This window comes from Podarcis bocagei (assembly GCF_964188305.1).
Source record: "Podarcis bocagei genome assembly, chromosome: 3".
NCBI classification, from domain to species: domain Eukaryota; kingdom Metazoa; phylum Chordata; class Lepidosauria; order Squamata; family Lacertidae; genus Podarcis; species Podarcis bocagei.
In genome coordinates, this window is record NC_138127.1 from 19,555,309 (window position 1) to 19,568,800 (window position 13,492).

The window sequence follows — 13,492 nt, forward strand, 5'->3', positions numbered from 1 at the left end:
AGAACAATGGGTAGTATCTGAGTTCTACTGCAAAAATAAAGAGCTGGCATAAGGGCAAACAGCAATGTACTGCTGACGACCCATGGGAGTAAAAGGATCTTCAGCCGTGGGTCATTGACTCCCTCCAGCTATTTTGTGGCATGGAACCTGCTTAAATCTGCATTTTAAAATCAGCAAAGATGGCCATGTCCCCACTGATTTCAAGCACACCAGGTTCTTGAGAATACGCCGCCCCAGTACAAGATCTCAAGTTTTTTTAAGTGCTCAAAGGAAATATGCGCGCGCTCTCTCTCTCTGAGATTATTTGTGCATCCCTGATGATATGGCATCATAAAAGTCTGCTGTTCAAAGCGCAAAAAAAGCCAAATACATCATGTTCGAGCCTACTGGGGATGTCTAAAGTAGCTTTTTGGATCCTGGCCAAAAAGAGGTGTGATTAACTCGTCCCCTTTCTTTTGGCACATCCAGATAATGTTTTATGCTATTCCTGTTCCCATTTATGTCACTTGCTCATTTACGTGTGCTTTCATAACGGTCAATGATTTTGAAGGAAAGTACACTATGGTATTTGCTCACGTTTGACTCTGTTTTCTACATGGGGAAAGGCATTCCAGATAACTGTTTCAATATAATATCTTCATTTTATTTAAATCTCTGATTTTCCTTTCTTTTACAAGCTGATATCTGCTTAGACAAGCTGATATTTTTAATTCTGCTTACTAATTTCACAAGGGTTTTAAAAGGGATGTTTGTTTCAATTATGCATAAAATATAAAAACACAAGAAAAATAAAAACAAAGGGATGTTTTATTGTGTTTTTATATGGGTTGGAAGCCACCCAGAGTGGCTGGGGCAACATGGGTGGGGTATGTATGTATGTATAAATAAATATTATTATTATTATTATTATTATTATTATTATTATTATTATTATTATTATTCCCTTGATGCCTATATCTGCCATGTGGGAAAGCCACACAGTATGAAAGTGTTCTGGATCTTCCCAATCTTTGAAGACTTTAACATTATGCATTATACTTTCTTCAGTCAACAGGGTCCTTACATTAGTATATCATAAAGATATCTGTAGATCCCGCAGCGTTTCCCATGCATATAGATATCTTAGCTGCTGCCAACAGCCATGTTATAAATTCTTTGGATTGCAGTTGTTGAGCATGATTGTCCCATATATTCAAGAGTGACAGCCGTAGAGTCATTTGTATAGAAGTATTTAGAATAAGAGAAAGCTCCTGATACACACGACATCAAAAGTTTGGTTGTTTTTTTGGTTTAATGAGTGGGCACTCCCATCGCAGGTGAAAAAAATGTTCCTCCTGCCCCACAACCGTGCCAACAACATTTCTATGCCATCTTGGAACTTATATGGGGTAACACTGTCAGCGTTCAATGCCACCTAAGTGGAAGTTCTAGTCAACATTCCTTTATATATATTCAGACACAGATTTATATAGCTTAGAAGATCACATATTGTTCTATTTACTCTCCACTATAGCAATATACTATACTATACTATACTATACTATACTATACTATACTATACTATACTATACTATAGCAATATAGTGCGGGTGGTGCTGTGGGTTAAACCACAGAGCCTAGGACTTGCTGATCAGAAGGTCGGCGGTTCGAATCCCTGCAACGGGGTGAGCTCCTGTTGTTCGGTCCCAGCTCCTGCCAACTTAGCAGTTCGAAAGCACAAAGTGCAAGTAGATAAATAGGTATCGCTCCGGCGGGAAGGTAAACGGCGTTTCCGTGTGCTGCTCTGGTTCGCCAGAAGCGACTTAGTCATGCTGGCCACATGACCCGGAAGCTGTCTGCGGACAAACGCTGGCTCCCTCGGCCAATAAAGCGAGATGAGCGCCCCAACCCTAGAGTCGGTCATGACTGGACCTCATGGTCAGGTGTCCCTTTACCTATAGCAATATACATACTTGTTTCCAAAAGTTTTCAGACCTGTCAGGAATCCAACTAATAAATCAAGAAATTCCCTGTATATAATGGAAACTACCCAATTTCCAGAAGCACCCTAGTTTAACAATAAAAGTTCAAATTTATTAAGTTCACTATTGGCCTGAGACTTCAAATGTGATTCACTGATAAAGATTTAAATCGGAGAGCCTGTAGCTAATTAAGATTTTGGTTGCCAGCTATGACCCTACGTTGTTCCAAAGCAATAGGGTTTTTAATACTGTATAAATTCTGCGATCTAAACCTGTCTTTCTTTTCCCATTTCAGTATCATGCTGTGTAACGCCATATCCTTAACTTTGAATGGGATCCCAGTGGAAACAAAGGGAAGCAGATAGGTGGTGTGTGGCATTGCCAATTTCCCTATGTGTTCAACATGCACAATGTAAATGGATTATGATTTTTTTTCATAATAAGAATGTATTTAAATGATAAATTGGAAGGACCCACAATAGTGTTTGACGTAATATTTCTTGCTCTAGAGTCATCCATTTCTTGCACACTTTTGAAATAATAAAACATAGCTGCTTCAATTGAAATACCTCATAACAGAGGCCCAGCTGTGACAGACCTCTGCCCCCCACATACTGTTTTCTATAGTAATTTTTCATAGCCAATCAAGTTCTTTTCCCTTGAAAAACATATTTATTTATTAATTTTTGCCAAGATTTAAATGTATTTGGGCAGAGATACATGGAGCGCATTAGAAAAAGATTCCCCCAAAAGGCAATACCACCATCTGCATGGCAGATATTCTGCGTAACACTGAGAGGTTCAGTTTAGTCCATTTGCATTTCCTTTTTAATCTTTTTGATCAGGGGAGAGGAATTCAGACAATATAATTTGTTTAGGCTTTTATGAGCGTGAGCTCATGGATATTTAAACCCTTTGTTACAGTTAGAGATACACGCCTGTTTTTACAACTCCAGTTAGGCTTAAAGCTAAAATACATGATCATTGATATATTTATATTACTGCATAATACAAAAACTCCTTCAAAGTCAGGTAATTCCTGTGCCGAGGCCAGTAAGGATTTGTGTGAAGCGCTCAATTAAGATAAAACTGAGCGGCACACTTAAGTTAGCCTTAGACTCACTGAAATTGATGGCACAGAATTCGTGGCGATAGGCATGGTGATCCACCACCACCTTACAGCATGCTCGGGTGTGTGTGTGTGTGGATTTAGAATCTGCAGCCATGACATTCTTGATGGCTGTAGCAGAAGGTGGTGCATCAGGGAAACCCAGCCTGATCCCTGAACCAACTTTTTGTGCTGGACAGCATGGGAAGCTCCCTGTGCCAGTCAGCTCTGGCTGTGAGACCACTGGATCCCAAGGCCACTCAGCCCTTCCCCACTCTTTCAATGACCTGTTTAGGGGCCTTCTGCTGGGCTCCTCTGGCAGGTGAAGACACTGTCAGTGGGCTTCTCACCCTAAGGCCCATGCAGAAGGGGGGACAGCCAGGTACACTTGCCCCAGTCTTCAGAGGGCTAAGTTAACTGCTGGGGGGGGGGTGTGTCTGCCAGGGACTAGCTGCTTTTTTGCTTGAGTTTTTTTTATAACTTTATTCCAACAAGACTCCTGCCCCAAACCTCAGTGGAGCTCTGCACATTTAGCAGCCAATCGAACCTCAACCAGCAGAGCTGAGTAGAGAGAGACAACTCTGCCCACTCAATCTAAATCCTCTCCATTCCAGCATTAAAGGGTAGCGGTGAATTGCTCTGTAACCTAAGCATGTGTGAATAACTGCCTGGATCCAACCAAGTGTCAAATATCATGTTTTCTTATACCATATAGCAATGATACCTGTAGGAAACAAAATTAAAACTCTGCAGAGAGAGGTTACACAGGAATTGGGTTTCTAACAAACTACTACATTAAAGTTGCTCAACTGCAAGTGAATTCTTTGTTCACAATCCACTAAAGGAAAATACTGATAGGGTTTTAAGCGAAAGGGCTTTGAGGGAAATCTATTTCAGTACAGTACAGCCCAAGAAATGTTCTATCCAACTAAGCCATGTTTTAGGGCTTATGGAATGTACTACTTATTATCGTGTCATGTTTTTGATGAACTCTGAGTTAAAAGTCCCTGCAAACATAAAATATATGATATGTGTTTTCAAAAATGTAATTGATTTTAAGTCTATATATATAGTGTCATTTCCTGTGTTTTTATTGTGCAATATCTTTCAATGTGTTCAGAATACAAATGATCAGAGTTGTTGGAAAGGATGTGGTGCTGTTAACACACATTGGCACGTGTGGTGGGCGTGCCTCCATGCGACTACTTTCTGGACACAAATATTTAAGGAAACTGAAATCATCATTGGCCATTCACTGGTCCTAGACTCTTCCACCTATTTTCTCAGGACTTAATGTTGACCTCCCTTTAAAACCTTTTGTAATTTTCATTTTAGCTGCAGATAGACTGGTTCTGACACAGGGATGGAAGGATGTTTCTGTTATTAATGGGAACTGCTGGTATAAGAAAGCCACCTCAGAAAAACCTCCCATCGTCTTAAGCTTTTGAAGGGGACCAGTGGCATAGCGTGGGGGGTGCAGGGGGGGCTGGCCACACCGGGCACAACATCTGGGGGGGGGCGCTCACACTCGCAGCTCTCTGCCCCTACCTGGCTCACGCACTCTCTCTCACTGCAGTGCTGGCTGTGCGAATCCGATCCGAGCCGCTGGGTCGCCGCCCACTGTGGAGGGGGTGGGTGCCAGGCGTGCGGTGCGGAGAGAGAGCGAGGGACTATCTGGGGGAGGGACAGTGCAGCGGCCGCCCAGCGCAGCGCTGAGTGCGGGAGAGAACCACACCAGACCAGACCAGGCAGCAGCAAGAAGAAGCTGGCAGCGGCGGCAGGTTAGGGGTTAGGGGGCGCAAATTACTTGCCTTGCCCCGGGTTAGGGGGCGCAAATTACTTGCCTTGCCCCGGGTGCTGACAACCCACGCTACGCCGCTGAAGGGGACTGCTAAACCAATGGCTTTGCTGCCACTTGGTGGACCTTTGTGACGTACATGAGCAAACAACATATGAAGCCATTTATCCCAGTGAAGTATTACTTTATTTGGCAATGCCTATGACACATGACTCTTTGACTGATTGGTCCAAATCATGCCCCCGCTTTCACCCGACGGCGCTTAACAAGATGACGTCCCTCCTTTTCATTTATACATAAGGCATCTCCCTCTCTGCTTTGGACTTAACTTGGTTTTCTATGAACCATTTTTGTTTATTATGTTCAGTGTTATTGTATTTTTTATGTCTTAATAATGAAAGGTATTTAAAAATAAAGTCCCTGCAGACTCAGCATAGATAATATGTTTCCCCCCCCCAAAATAATAAAATTTTAAGTCTTTATATGGTCTTATTTGCTCCGCTTTTATTGAGCAATATCTTTCAATAATCAAAATGAACAATTTAATATTATTAAAACATTAGCTTTCATTATGAGACTGGAAGGTAAGTACAACTATGTTTAATACAATGCTGCTAACATCTTCTGTTACTTGGGGCTCAAATAGACACTACTACCCTGTTAATGGTGGCCACTGTTTTTGCCCTAGGACTGCTCATGGCAAATGGAACACCTGTGATTTAGCAAGCCACCTCAAACATCCTCAGTATTACTTGAGGGAAAGCATATAATTTTTTAATCTAAATTCACAAACTACTTCACTCAAAGCTGATGGGTTTTAGTAACACAAGAGGTCATGATTAATGTGAGCACCTAGACATACTGTAAAATATATCAGACAAATGTTAGAAGAAACAAATAAGAGGTCTTGAGGTCTCAGAATGTGAGTGTGTGTGTGCTGTTAGAAAGCTAATGTAGCCATGTTGATCCATAAGGAAAAATCTCCAAAGCCTGTAGTTGGATAACAGCTTTATTAAGACCCACCAGTGTCAGGAGCATCCTACACACGAGTAGGACTCTGATAGAGACACGTGCCCCACTGGCATGTTCTCTCCCTCCTGGTCGTTCGTTTGGGAGCTTCAAAAGCATTCTCCAGCCCGAACATCACTGCGACTGATACCTCTGAGATGCATCAGCACACTTCAGGATTCTCCAGAGTATTGGCAGTTCGCGTGACAGACTCAGCAGTACAGCATTTTGGCTAAACTACTTTATTTACAGATAATACATTCAGAGCATTCTGACTTAGCTCCTTCCTCTTTCTCATCAGACAGCAAAGAGAAAGAACAAAGGACAATAATCCTACAATAATACAAACATCCTGTCTCCGTCACTTCCCACTATGTTAAGGTTACCAGACGTCCCCGTTTCCCGGGGACAGTCCCCGGATTTACAAATCAGTCCCCATACAAAATCCATTGAAGTTGAAAGTGTCCCTGGATTCATTGAAAAAAATCTGGTAACCTTACACTATATGGAATGAAAACATATACCATCATGTGATAAAAACAATTCCATGACTGCAAGCACGGGACAGGAATCCTAACATCCTCCCCTGATTCGTGTACCGAGTTGTAGTCATCAGTGTAACCGAAACAAACATACAGATGTTATACACACAGTATACCCCTGCATACCTGTAATGAATATAGGGGTTGCTCGTGCGTAAGTTGCCGCCACTCCTGGCTATGTTGCCTTGTTAAACCTTTTCTGTCTGGACAGCCCTTCACTTCGTGGCTGCCTCAGTCACTAGTAGAATCCGTCAGTGGGCGTTTCTTAAACCTTTTCCAGCATAAAAGCTGTTTGACGCCAAGTCTCCTCCTACTCTCCCTGCGCGGAAGTCTTCTGCGCAGGGAGGGTGTGGGTAGCGGAGGACCCATGCTCTCCCCGCTGGTGTCCGGCGAGGAGTCCTGGAGCCCTCTCGCCGATTCCCCCATCTGCCCCCCTTTATCCCTGGTGTTGCGCTGATTTCCTTCCCCAGCTGATGAGCTGCCTCTCTCCCTGCTGGGTCCCTCTCCAGCATCACTTCGGAGCCTTCCCTCCGCCTCTGGCTCGATGTCAGTTCCTTGACATCCACCTCCCCCCCCAGGACCCCCTCCACCCCCGGCCCGACCTTTTGATCCAACTTCGTCCCTTTCTTCGGCCGACGATGCGGGGAACCCCCAGAAGGAGCTGTCGCCATCCTCTGAGGATTCAAAACCCGCTTCCCACCTGCTCTGATCCCTTCCCGCAGGGTGGGACTCCCAGTCTGATTCTTCTTCCTCCGAAGCCTCTCCTCCCTCCTCTTCGGAGGCAGAAAAACCCACAAAATCCTCTTCATCGTCTGTGGTTCCAAATTGCTCCTCCCAGAATCTCGCTAGTGGTTTGGGTTTGTCCGGGAACAGGTGGTGGAATTCCTCCACAAGATTGCCTTCCCTCCGCCTCTGGCTCCGATGTCAGTTCCCTGACAATACCCATGATGCCTGATGAAGAGTTATTGAGAGTTTCCCACATTTACTTTTTACTTTTCGGTTGGTTCTAATAAAGTGTTACCCAAATGTGGGCTTTGGAGCTTTTTTGCTGCTGTAAAGCAGGGACAACCAAAGTGGGACCTTCCAGATGTTATTGGACTCCAACTCCCAACAACCTCAGGCACCAGGCCCAAAGTTCGGGGATGAGTCTACTAATATCTGGAGGAAACCATGTTGGCTACTCCTGCTATAAATGAATAAAATATGTTGTGCCCCTTGTGCTATTGCTTCTGATTTTCCTAATCTGATAATTCAACACCAGGGAAACAATACTTTGGTGTGCAGGCCCTGTTGGCTTTGCCATCTGTAGCATAAGATAGGGAGGTGGTGACACAATATGGGCCTTCTTGGTGGAGATGCACCAATTACAGGACTCCTTCCTGGGGGAATATCAAGTCTATCTTCACTGTTGATATTTAGAAGTCCAGGCATTTGGATAATTAAAGCTGTAGGATTTGGGGGTTGTGGTTATGTGGGCTGCTGCTGCTGGATTTTATCTGGATTATTATTTGTTAATATATAATGGCTTTGGTCTTTATGTTATGCCATCCTGTGTTCCAGATTGGAGGAAAGATGGGATTATAAACACAGTAAACAAATAAGCAAGCAAGCAAACATAATGTGATATGAAACACAATGGCTACTTTTCTTGGCCTCCCTAAATGTCTCTATTCATCAATGTCCAACTAGCACAGCTATTTCTATTAGAAGGTAGTGTATGTATAGTATGTTGAGAAGTATAGCTAGCAAACATGATCAGGATAGTATAGGCGGCAGCCACCTCATTTACTTCAAGTTTATAAAAACAACTCTGTCTGCATACAAAAGTAAGTATTTAATCACACATAATTAGTAAGCAAAGATGTATCTTAGGAGAGGTAGCCACAAATATAATTACTAGTGATTGCTACCTTGGAAAACATGTATACCACATATGCAATTTCAGTGAATTGATGCCTATATATAAGTCCACTTGTAATCAGATTTCACTTGTCTATAGGTTTTTAATTGTTCTCTTCTATCATTTTCTTCCAGACTGCTTGAAATTGTTTTATGATGTGATAAGAACACAAGGTGGGGAGTAGAAGGGGGGTGGGTGGATTGTAAACCTGAATGTTTAAAATCTTCTCATTTTTAACACTCAAAGAAGAGATGACTTACAGGTTTGTAATGCAAGCACAGGGATGACAAGCTTTAAAGGCATCATATGAGACAGAATGGTAATCATAGTTCTCTAGTTGGAGGGCCTGTTATTTCCACCTGTCATAAGAACTCAATGGAAATTGGCTGTTATCTTATGATGGGCACAATTCCCTTCTGTACTCATCACATTAAGCAAACAGCTTATATCTGATTTTTTAAAAACAAACAAACCATACTTGGCAATTTAGGCACTAAAAGTTTTGAAATTTGGTGCTGTAGCAGGAGCGGGGGGAGCCAATAGGTGAATCAATGAGAAAACAATATTTATTTCTCTCCCAAAACTCCACCCATCATCTCTTTTATTGTTTTAAAGCATGCAGATTGTGGTTGATGGTTCTTGCAGACCAAAACATCTGGAGAGTACAAGGTTGGGGGTCTTGGACAAATCTCAGAGCCATGTTGTTCTGTAAGATCACAGCTTTAGAGTGATCATGCCTCTTGAATTGATATAAAACTGGTGATGGGTGACTGGAGGTGGAGGATTCTCAATCACAGTAGAGTTTTTGTGCAGCTCCCATTCTTTTAAATGGATATTAGGGCCACAAGAATTCAGTGATGGGAATTCCTATCTTCCTTCTTTCTCACAAAGTAGCAGTGTATGTTTGTGGGAGAAGTTGGTCCATGTGGTCAGAGTATGTGTGCTGGATGCTACCCTTTGTACCACAATGCAACCAAAATTCAAATATTCCTCCAAAGCTGGATTCAGCCACGGACGGAAATGCCTACAGGCCCATATTCATGGAGCTCACACATAAGATCTAGTTTGGTGCTAAAGATGCAGGAACTTTCCAGTGAGTTGTGCCCATAACGAAGTCTCAGGGCCTTCCCAATGAGTTGTGCCCATAACAAAGTCTCAAGTAGCGTCTCTTTGCTAGGCTCTATGCTAGCACCAACATCTGCAATATACTCTAGAAATATTATCTGAGTAAATTAATCATTCCTGGAATCTTTGCACCAATGAACAAACATGTCCATTCATACTAAGAGCATCATACTGTATTTTATGTCCAGTTTATTTTAATCATATACTGTAGCTTTTAAAAATATGTTGGTTTTTCTTTGCACAAACTGGCAACAAGAGATAATAATTTAGCATTAAACAGACTGATGAAAGTGGAATCTTAATGATCCCCCCTCTCTTAAACTCATTGTTTCTCTTCTATTGTGTTGCAATGGATGACGGGAATAACAGAAAGGTAGAAGCAAACCAGGATTTCTGAAAGCAGTGTCAGAAATAACTGAGTGGAACTGCTACAACATGCCAGGCCTGGGACACAACAATACAGGAGAGTGATTGGAATCACTAAATGCAGACACTGTGCCTGCTTCAAGAAATGTTGCCTTCATTTATACCTGATCATCTTAAGGCAGAAACGGGAAACCTCTAACCCTCCAGATGTTCCATCATCCCTGACTGTAGCATTGGCAGCAGGAACACCTGGAGGGCCAGGGAAAGCAAAATAAAAGACATCTGCAACCAGCAGCCCTTTTGCTGACACCACCTTTCAGGGGAGCAGAACAAAAATCACAGCAATCACGTCAGACTGGATGAGGAAGCCAGCTGCCACAAAGGCTGAAACTATCTAGCTGCTAAGCGTATGTCTGGAAGCCTATCTCAGGAGTGTGTGTTTTTGTGTGTGTGTGAATTCTCTGTGGCCATTGCTGCAGAGCTGGTCAAAGAGGAATATAGGCATGGGGATTGGGCAGTGTTTGAGAGTTATAAAAGCCCGGGAGCCAATGATACCACCTGACTAGAACAGAAGCAGAAATACCTTTTGAACTGGGGACAGCACTCTGAAGGACATTTGCTTCCCAGGATCTCCCTTAGCTGCCACAAGCATCAGGGCTGGGGAGAGGATTTCAGCTGTCACTGGTCATCCATTAGCTGCTATCCATCTAATAACTGGGAATCATGGCTAGTCCAGTTCCCAGACCAGCAATGGCAGTAGTATTGTCAGCAAAAATACAGTACTTGGTAGACTGGGGTGACAAGTTAGAAGAGCATCTGCCCCTAGGACTAACCACCTTTCAGGGGAGCAGAGCCAAGGGCCCTATGATATCAATGATAATGCTTAATATTCCAGGTCTCTTATTGTCAGGGCAATATAATATGCTTATAAATCTGATTGTGAACTGCTTTGAGAGCCATTGTAACTGAAAAGTGGCATGCAAGTATTGCAAAGCAAAGAAATATCTGATCATTGGCCATACTAGCTGGGGCTTATGGAAGCCAAGAGATGTCTAACAACACCTAGAAGGCCAGAGGCTCCCCACCCCTGCCTTAAGAAGGAGGGAAAGGCAAAGGGTGTGATTAATCAACCAGATGATAATTACGATGCAGTCCAAGTTTCAAGATGTTGTCAACTCCGTTCCAAGTTCTCTTTCATGTAACACAAATTCTAGGAACATGCATAGCAAACATGTTATACACCGTACCCAGTTATAAAAGATTCACATGGATCCTTAATCACTGCAGAGAACATTTTTAAGTTTCAATGATACACATTATCTCCGTAAAATATGTTGAGGTCTAGATTTCAGGGTGATTCCATCCACACCCCCAGTAATGTTCTTTCTCCTCAAAAAGTATAACATTATACAGAATTTTTTTCTACAATGTTAGATCACCATAACCATTTAGATACTCAGCAAATGACATATTACAATGACTTTGTCTACAGTCGATATGGCTAAAAATCAAGAGTTGGGTACAGTACCTTGGCTTTGTCTCTCATAGAACCCTTCCCCAGGATTGACATTTTTGCACCTGTTTCCTCTTGTAACCTTTTCAAGGAATTTCCTCTTGGTCCAAGCAATTTGCCCACAAAATTAAACTAAAAAATAAAACAGAATAGGGAGGGATGGAAGTTAGAAAATGTTGGTTTCTGGAAGTGCAGTACATATTGAGAAGCAATATATTGTAGATGGCATACTATTGAGAACCGAACAGCATCCTCAGTTTGCAAAGGATTTGCAGTTCCATGGATGTGCAAAGTGGCAAGAAGGATCATAATGTTTCCTTCCCAAGTCTGTTTTTTTCCTCCTCAACTCCATATTCCAACTGCATTTCCCTACTTGATCACCAAAACCATTGCAGAACCAGGATAAGGACAAAAGCAGGGTTGAGGGTTTCAGGGAATGTAAGATGTCATGGACCGACTGGTTGAAGAGGAGTGGTGGGAGGCACCAGCTGGGAACCCCCCTGGGAACCCCCCAGGAGAAGAATGCTCTATCTTTCATATCTTCCAGAATATCTTCTAAACTGGTCTCATAAATTTGCTGAGTAGATATTAGCTTGTACAAGGGGAAGAACAAAATTAGATAGATCACCAGTACAAAATGATTACCATCCTAGATCTATGGTCAAACAGCTGCTAAATCAGTCACTTTACTATTTTTTGTAAAAAATATTATGGTAAATGCATTGCTGTTATAAATGTAACCCCTTTAATCCTACAAAAGCTAGAAGCCTGTCTTTAGGAACACAGGAAGTTTCCTTATACCAAGTCAGTACAGCATTGTCTGTACTGATTGGCAGTAGCTCTGCTGGCTTTCAGGCAAGGGCCTCTCACAGCCCTACCTAGAGATACCAAGAACTGAAGCTGAGATCTTCTGCAATCAAAGCATGTGCTCCATCACCAAGCCACAACCCTTCTCTTAAAGAGACTGGTGCGATATTTGACTATTTGACTATATCAACCACCGGGTGTTCTAGAGACAAACACAGATGCAGACAGCCCATATGCTGGCCCAGTTGCATCAAACAGATGGCCAATGACTCTAAGCAAACATCTTTCAGAGTGCAAGACCATACAGATATAACAAGCTATTCCCTCTGTTTTCAGTCTAGTAATTTTCCATCGAAATTTGGTAATATGTGGCATGTAAATAAAGGAATTTAAAGAAATGTAATTTTTTTTCTGGTTAAATAATAAAAATTGTGCTCCATTTTCAGTGCAGGGGAATATAATGAAGGCCTCCGGTGGGGGGTATGACTGCAATGTCTTTTCCTCTCTTACATATATTTATTATTCTCTAAGTTTTAAAACAACACCACCACCAATGTTGCATTGTATAATTTGTGTGTGTGTGTTTATCTAGACAGATTGTAATCAGCTTTTGAAAAGCAACCAATTATGTGGCTGAGTGCATCTCTCAGGAGAGACACTCCACATCGATATGGAAATTTAGGTCCTCCTCCTGGTAGATGCCATTATTGCATCACTTAAAAATGGCATTTTGAGCAGGACCTCCCCAGCATATCTCAAATATATAGAGAGAAGATGCTTCATGTGATATTCTGGACCCAAGCCATTTGCTTACAGAAAGGACTTACTGAATAGAATGGATGATAGAGCATCCCAACCTAGGTGATTAAAAAAGAAAGAAAAACTGGCACATATTCACATATGTTACATCTCCAAGAGGCCAAACTGTTGTTGTTGTTTGCTAAAGTTGAGCTGAGTTTTCACGAGTTTCCATTTTCACATCAGAACTTGCCTTTTGGCGTTGTAGAACCTTTTGTACGATCAGTGGGCAAATTATGCAAAGGGAAAAGAAAAGGGGGGGAGCAGCATATTGAGAAGCTGTTTATGCAAATGTCGTTCAGTCTCTAAGCTAGTTTCAAAGGTCTAAGCCCAGGGATTCTCCAGATATTACACAGCTCTTCTGAAAACATAACCAGCAGCTTCCAAGCCCGGTGCATGTTTTACATGCATCCAAAAAAGAAAAGTGAAACTGTTTTGTGTACTTTTCATCCAGTTGCACTTTTCCATATATAAATTCCTATTAAATTTTATCCAGTAATATTTCAATATAATTTATATACAGAAATGCACTCCATATTTAGCAAACATACTAGAAAATTCTTTTG

At 42.1% G+C, this 13,492-nt stretch overlaps 1 protein-coding gene across 3 annotated transcripts in view; it reads right to left on the reverse strand.

Moving 5' to 3' along the window:
- The window catches only part of KHDRBS2 (KH RNA binding domain containing, signal transduction associated 2), a 432,530-nt gene that overhangs the window by 212,115 nt on the left and 206,923 nt on the right, over nucleotides 1-13,492 (reverse strand). For 2 of the 3 annotated variants that reach the window (XM_081187085.1, XM_081187086.1), the window contains exon 3: nucleotides 11,337-11,453. The exons of the other annotated variant lie outside the window; for it this stretch is intronic. In XM_081187085.1, coding sequence (XP_081043211.1) covers nucleotides 11,337-11,453 — 117 coding nt within the window. The remainder of the gene's footprint in view (nucleotides 1-11,336; nucleotides 11,454-13,492) is intronic. 3 annotated transcript variants of the gene reach the window in all.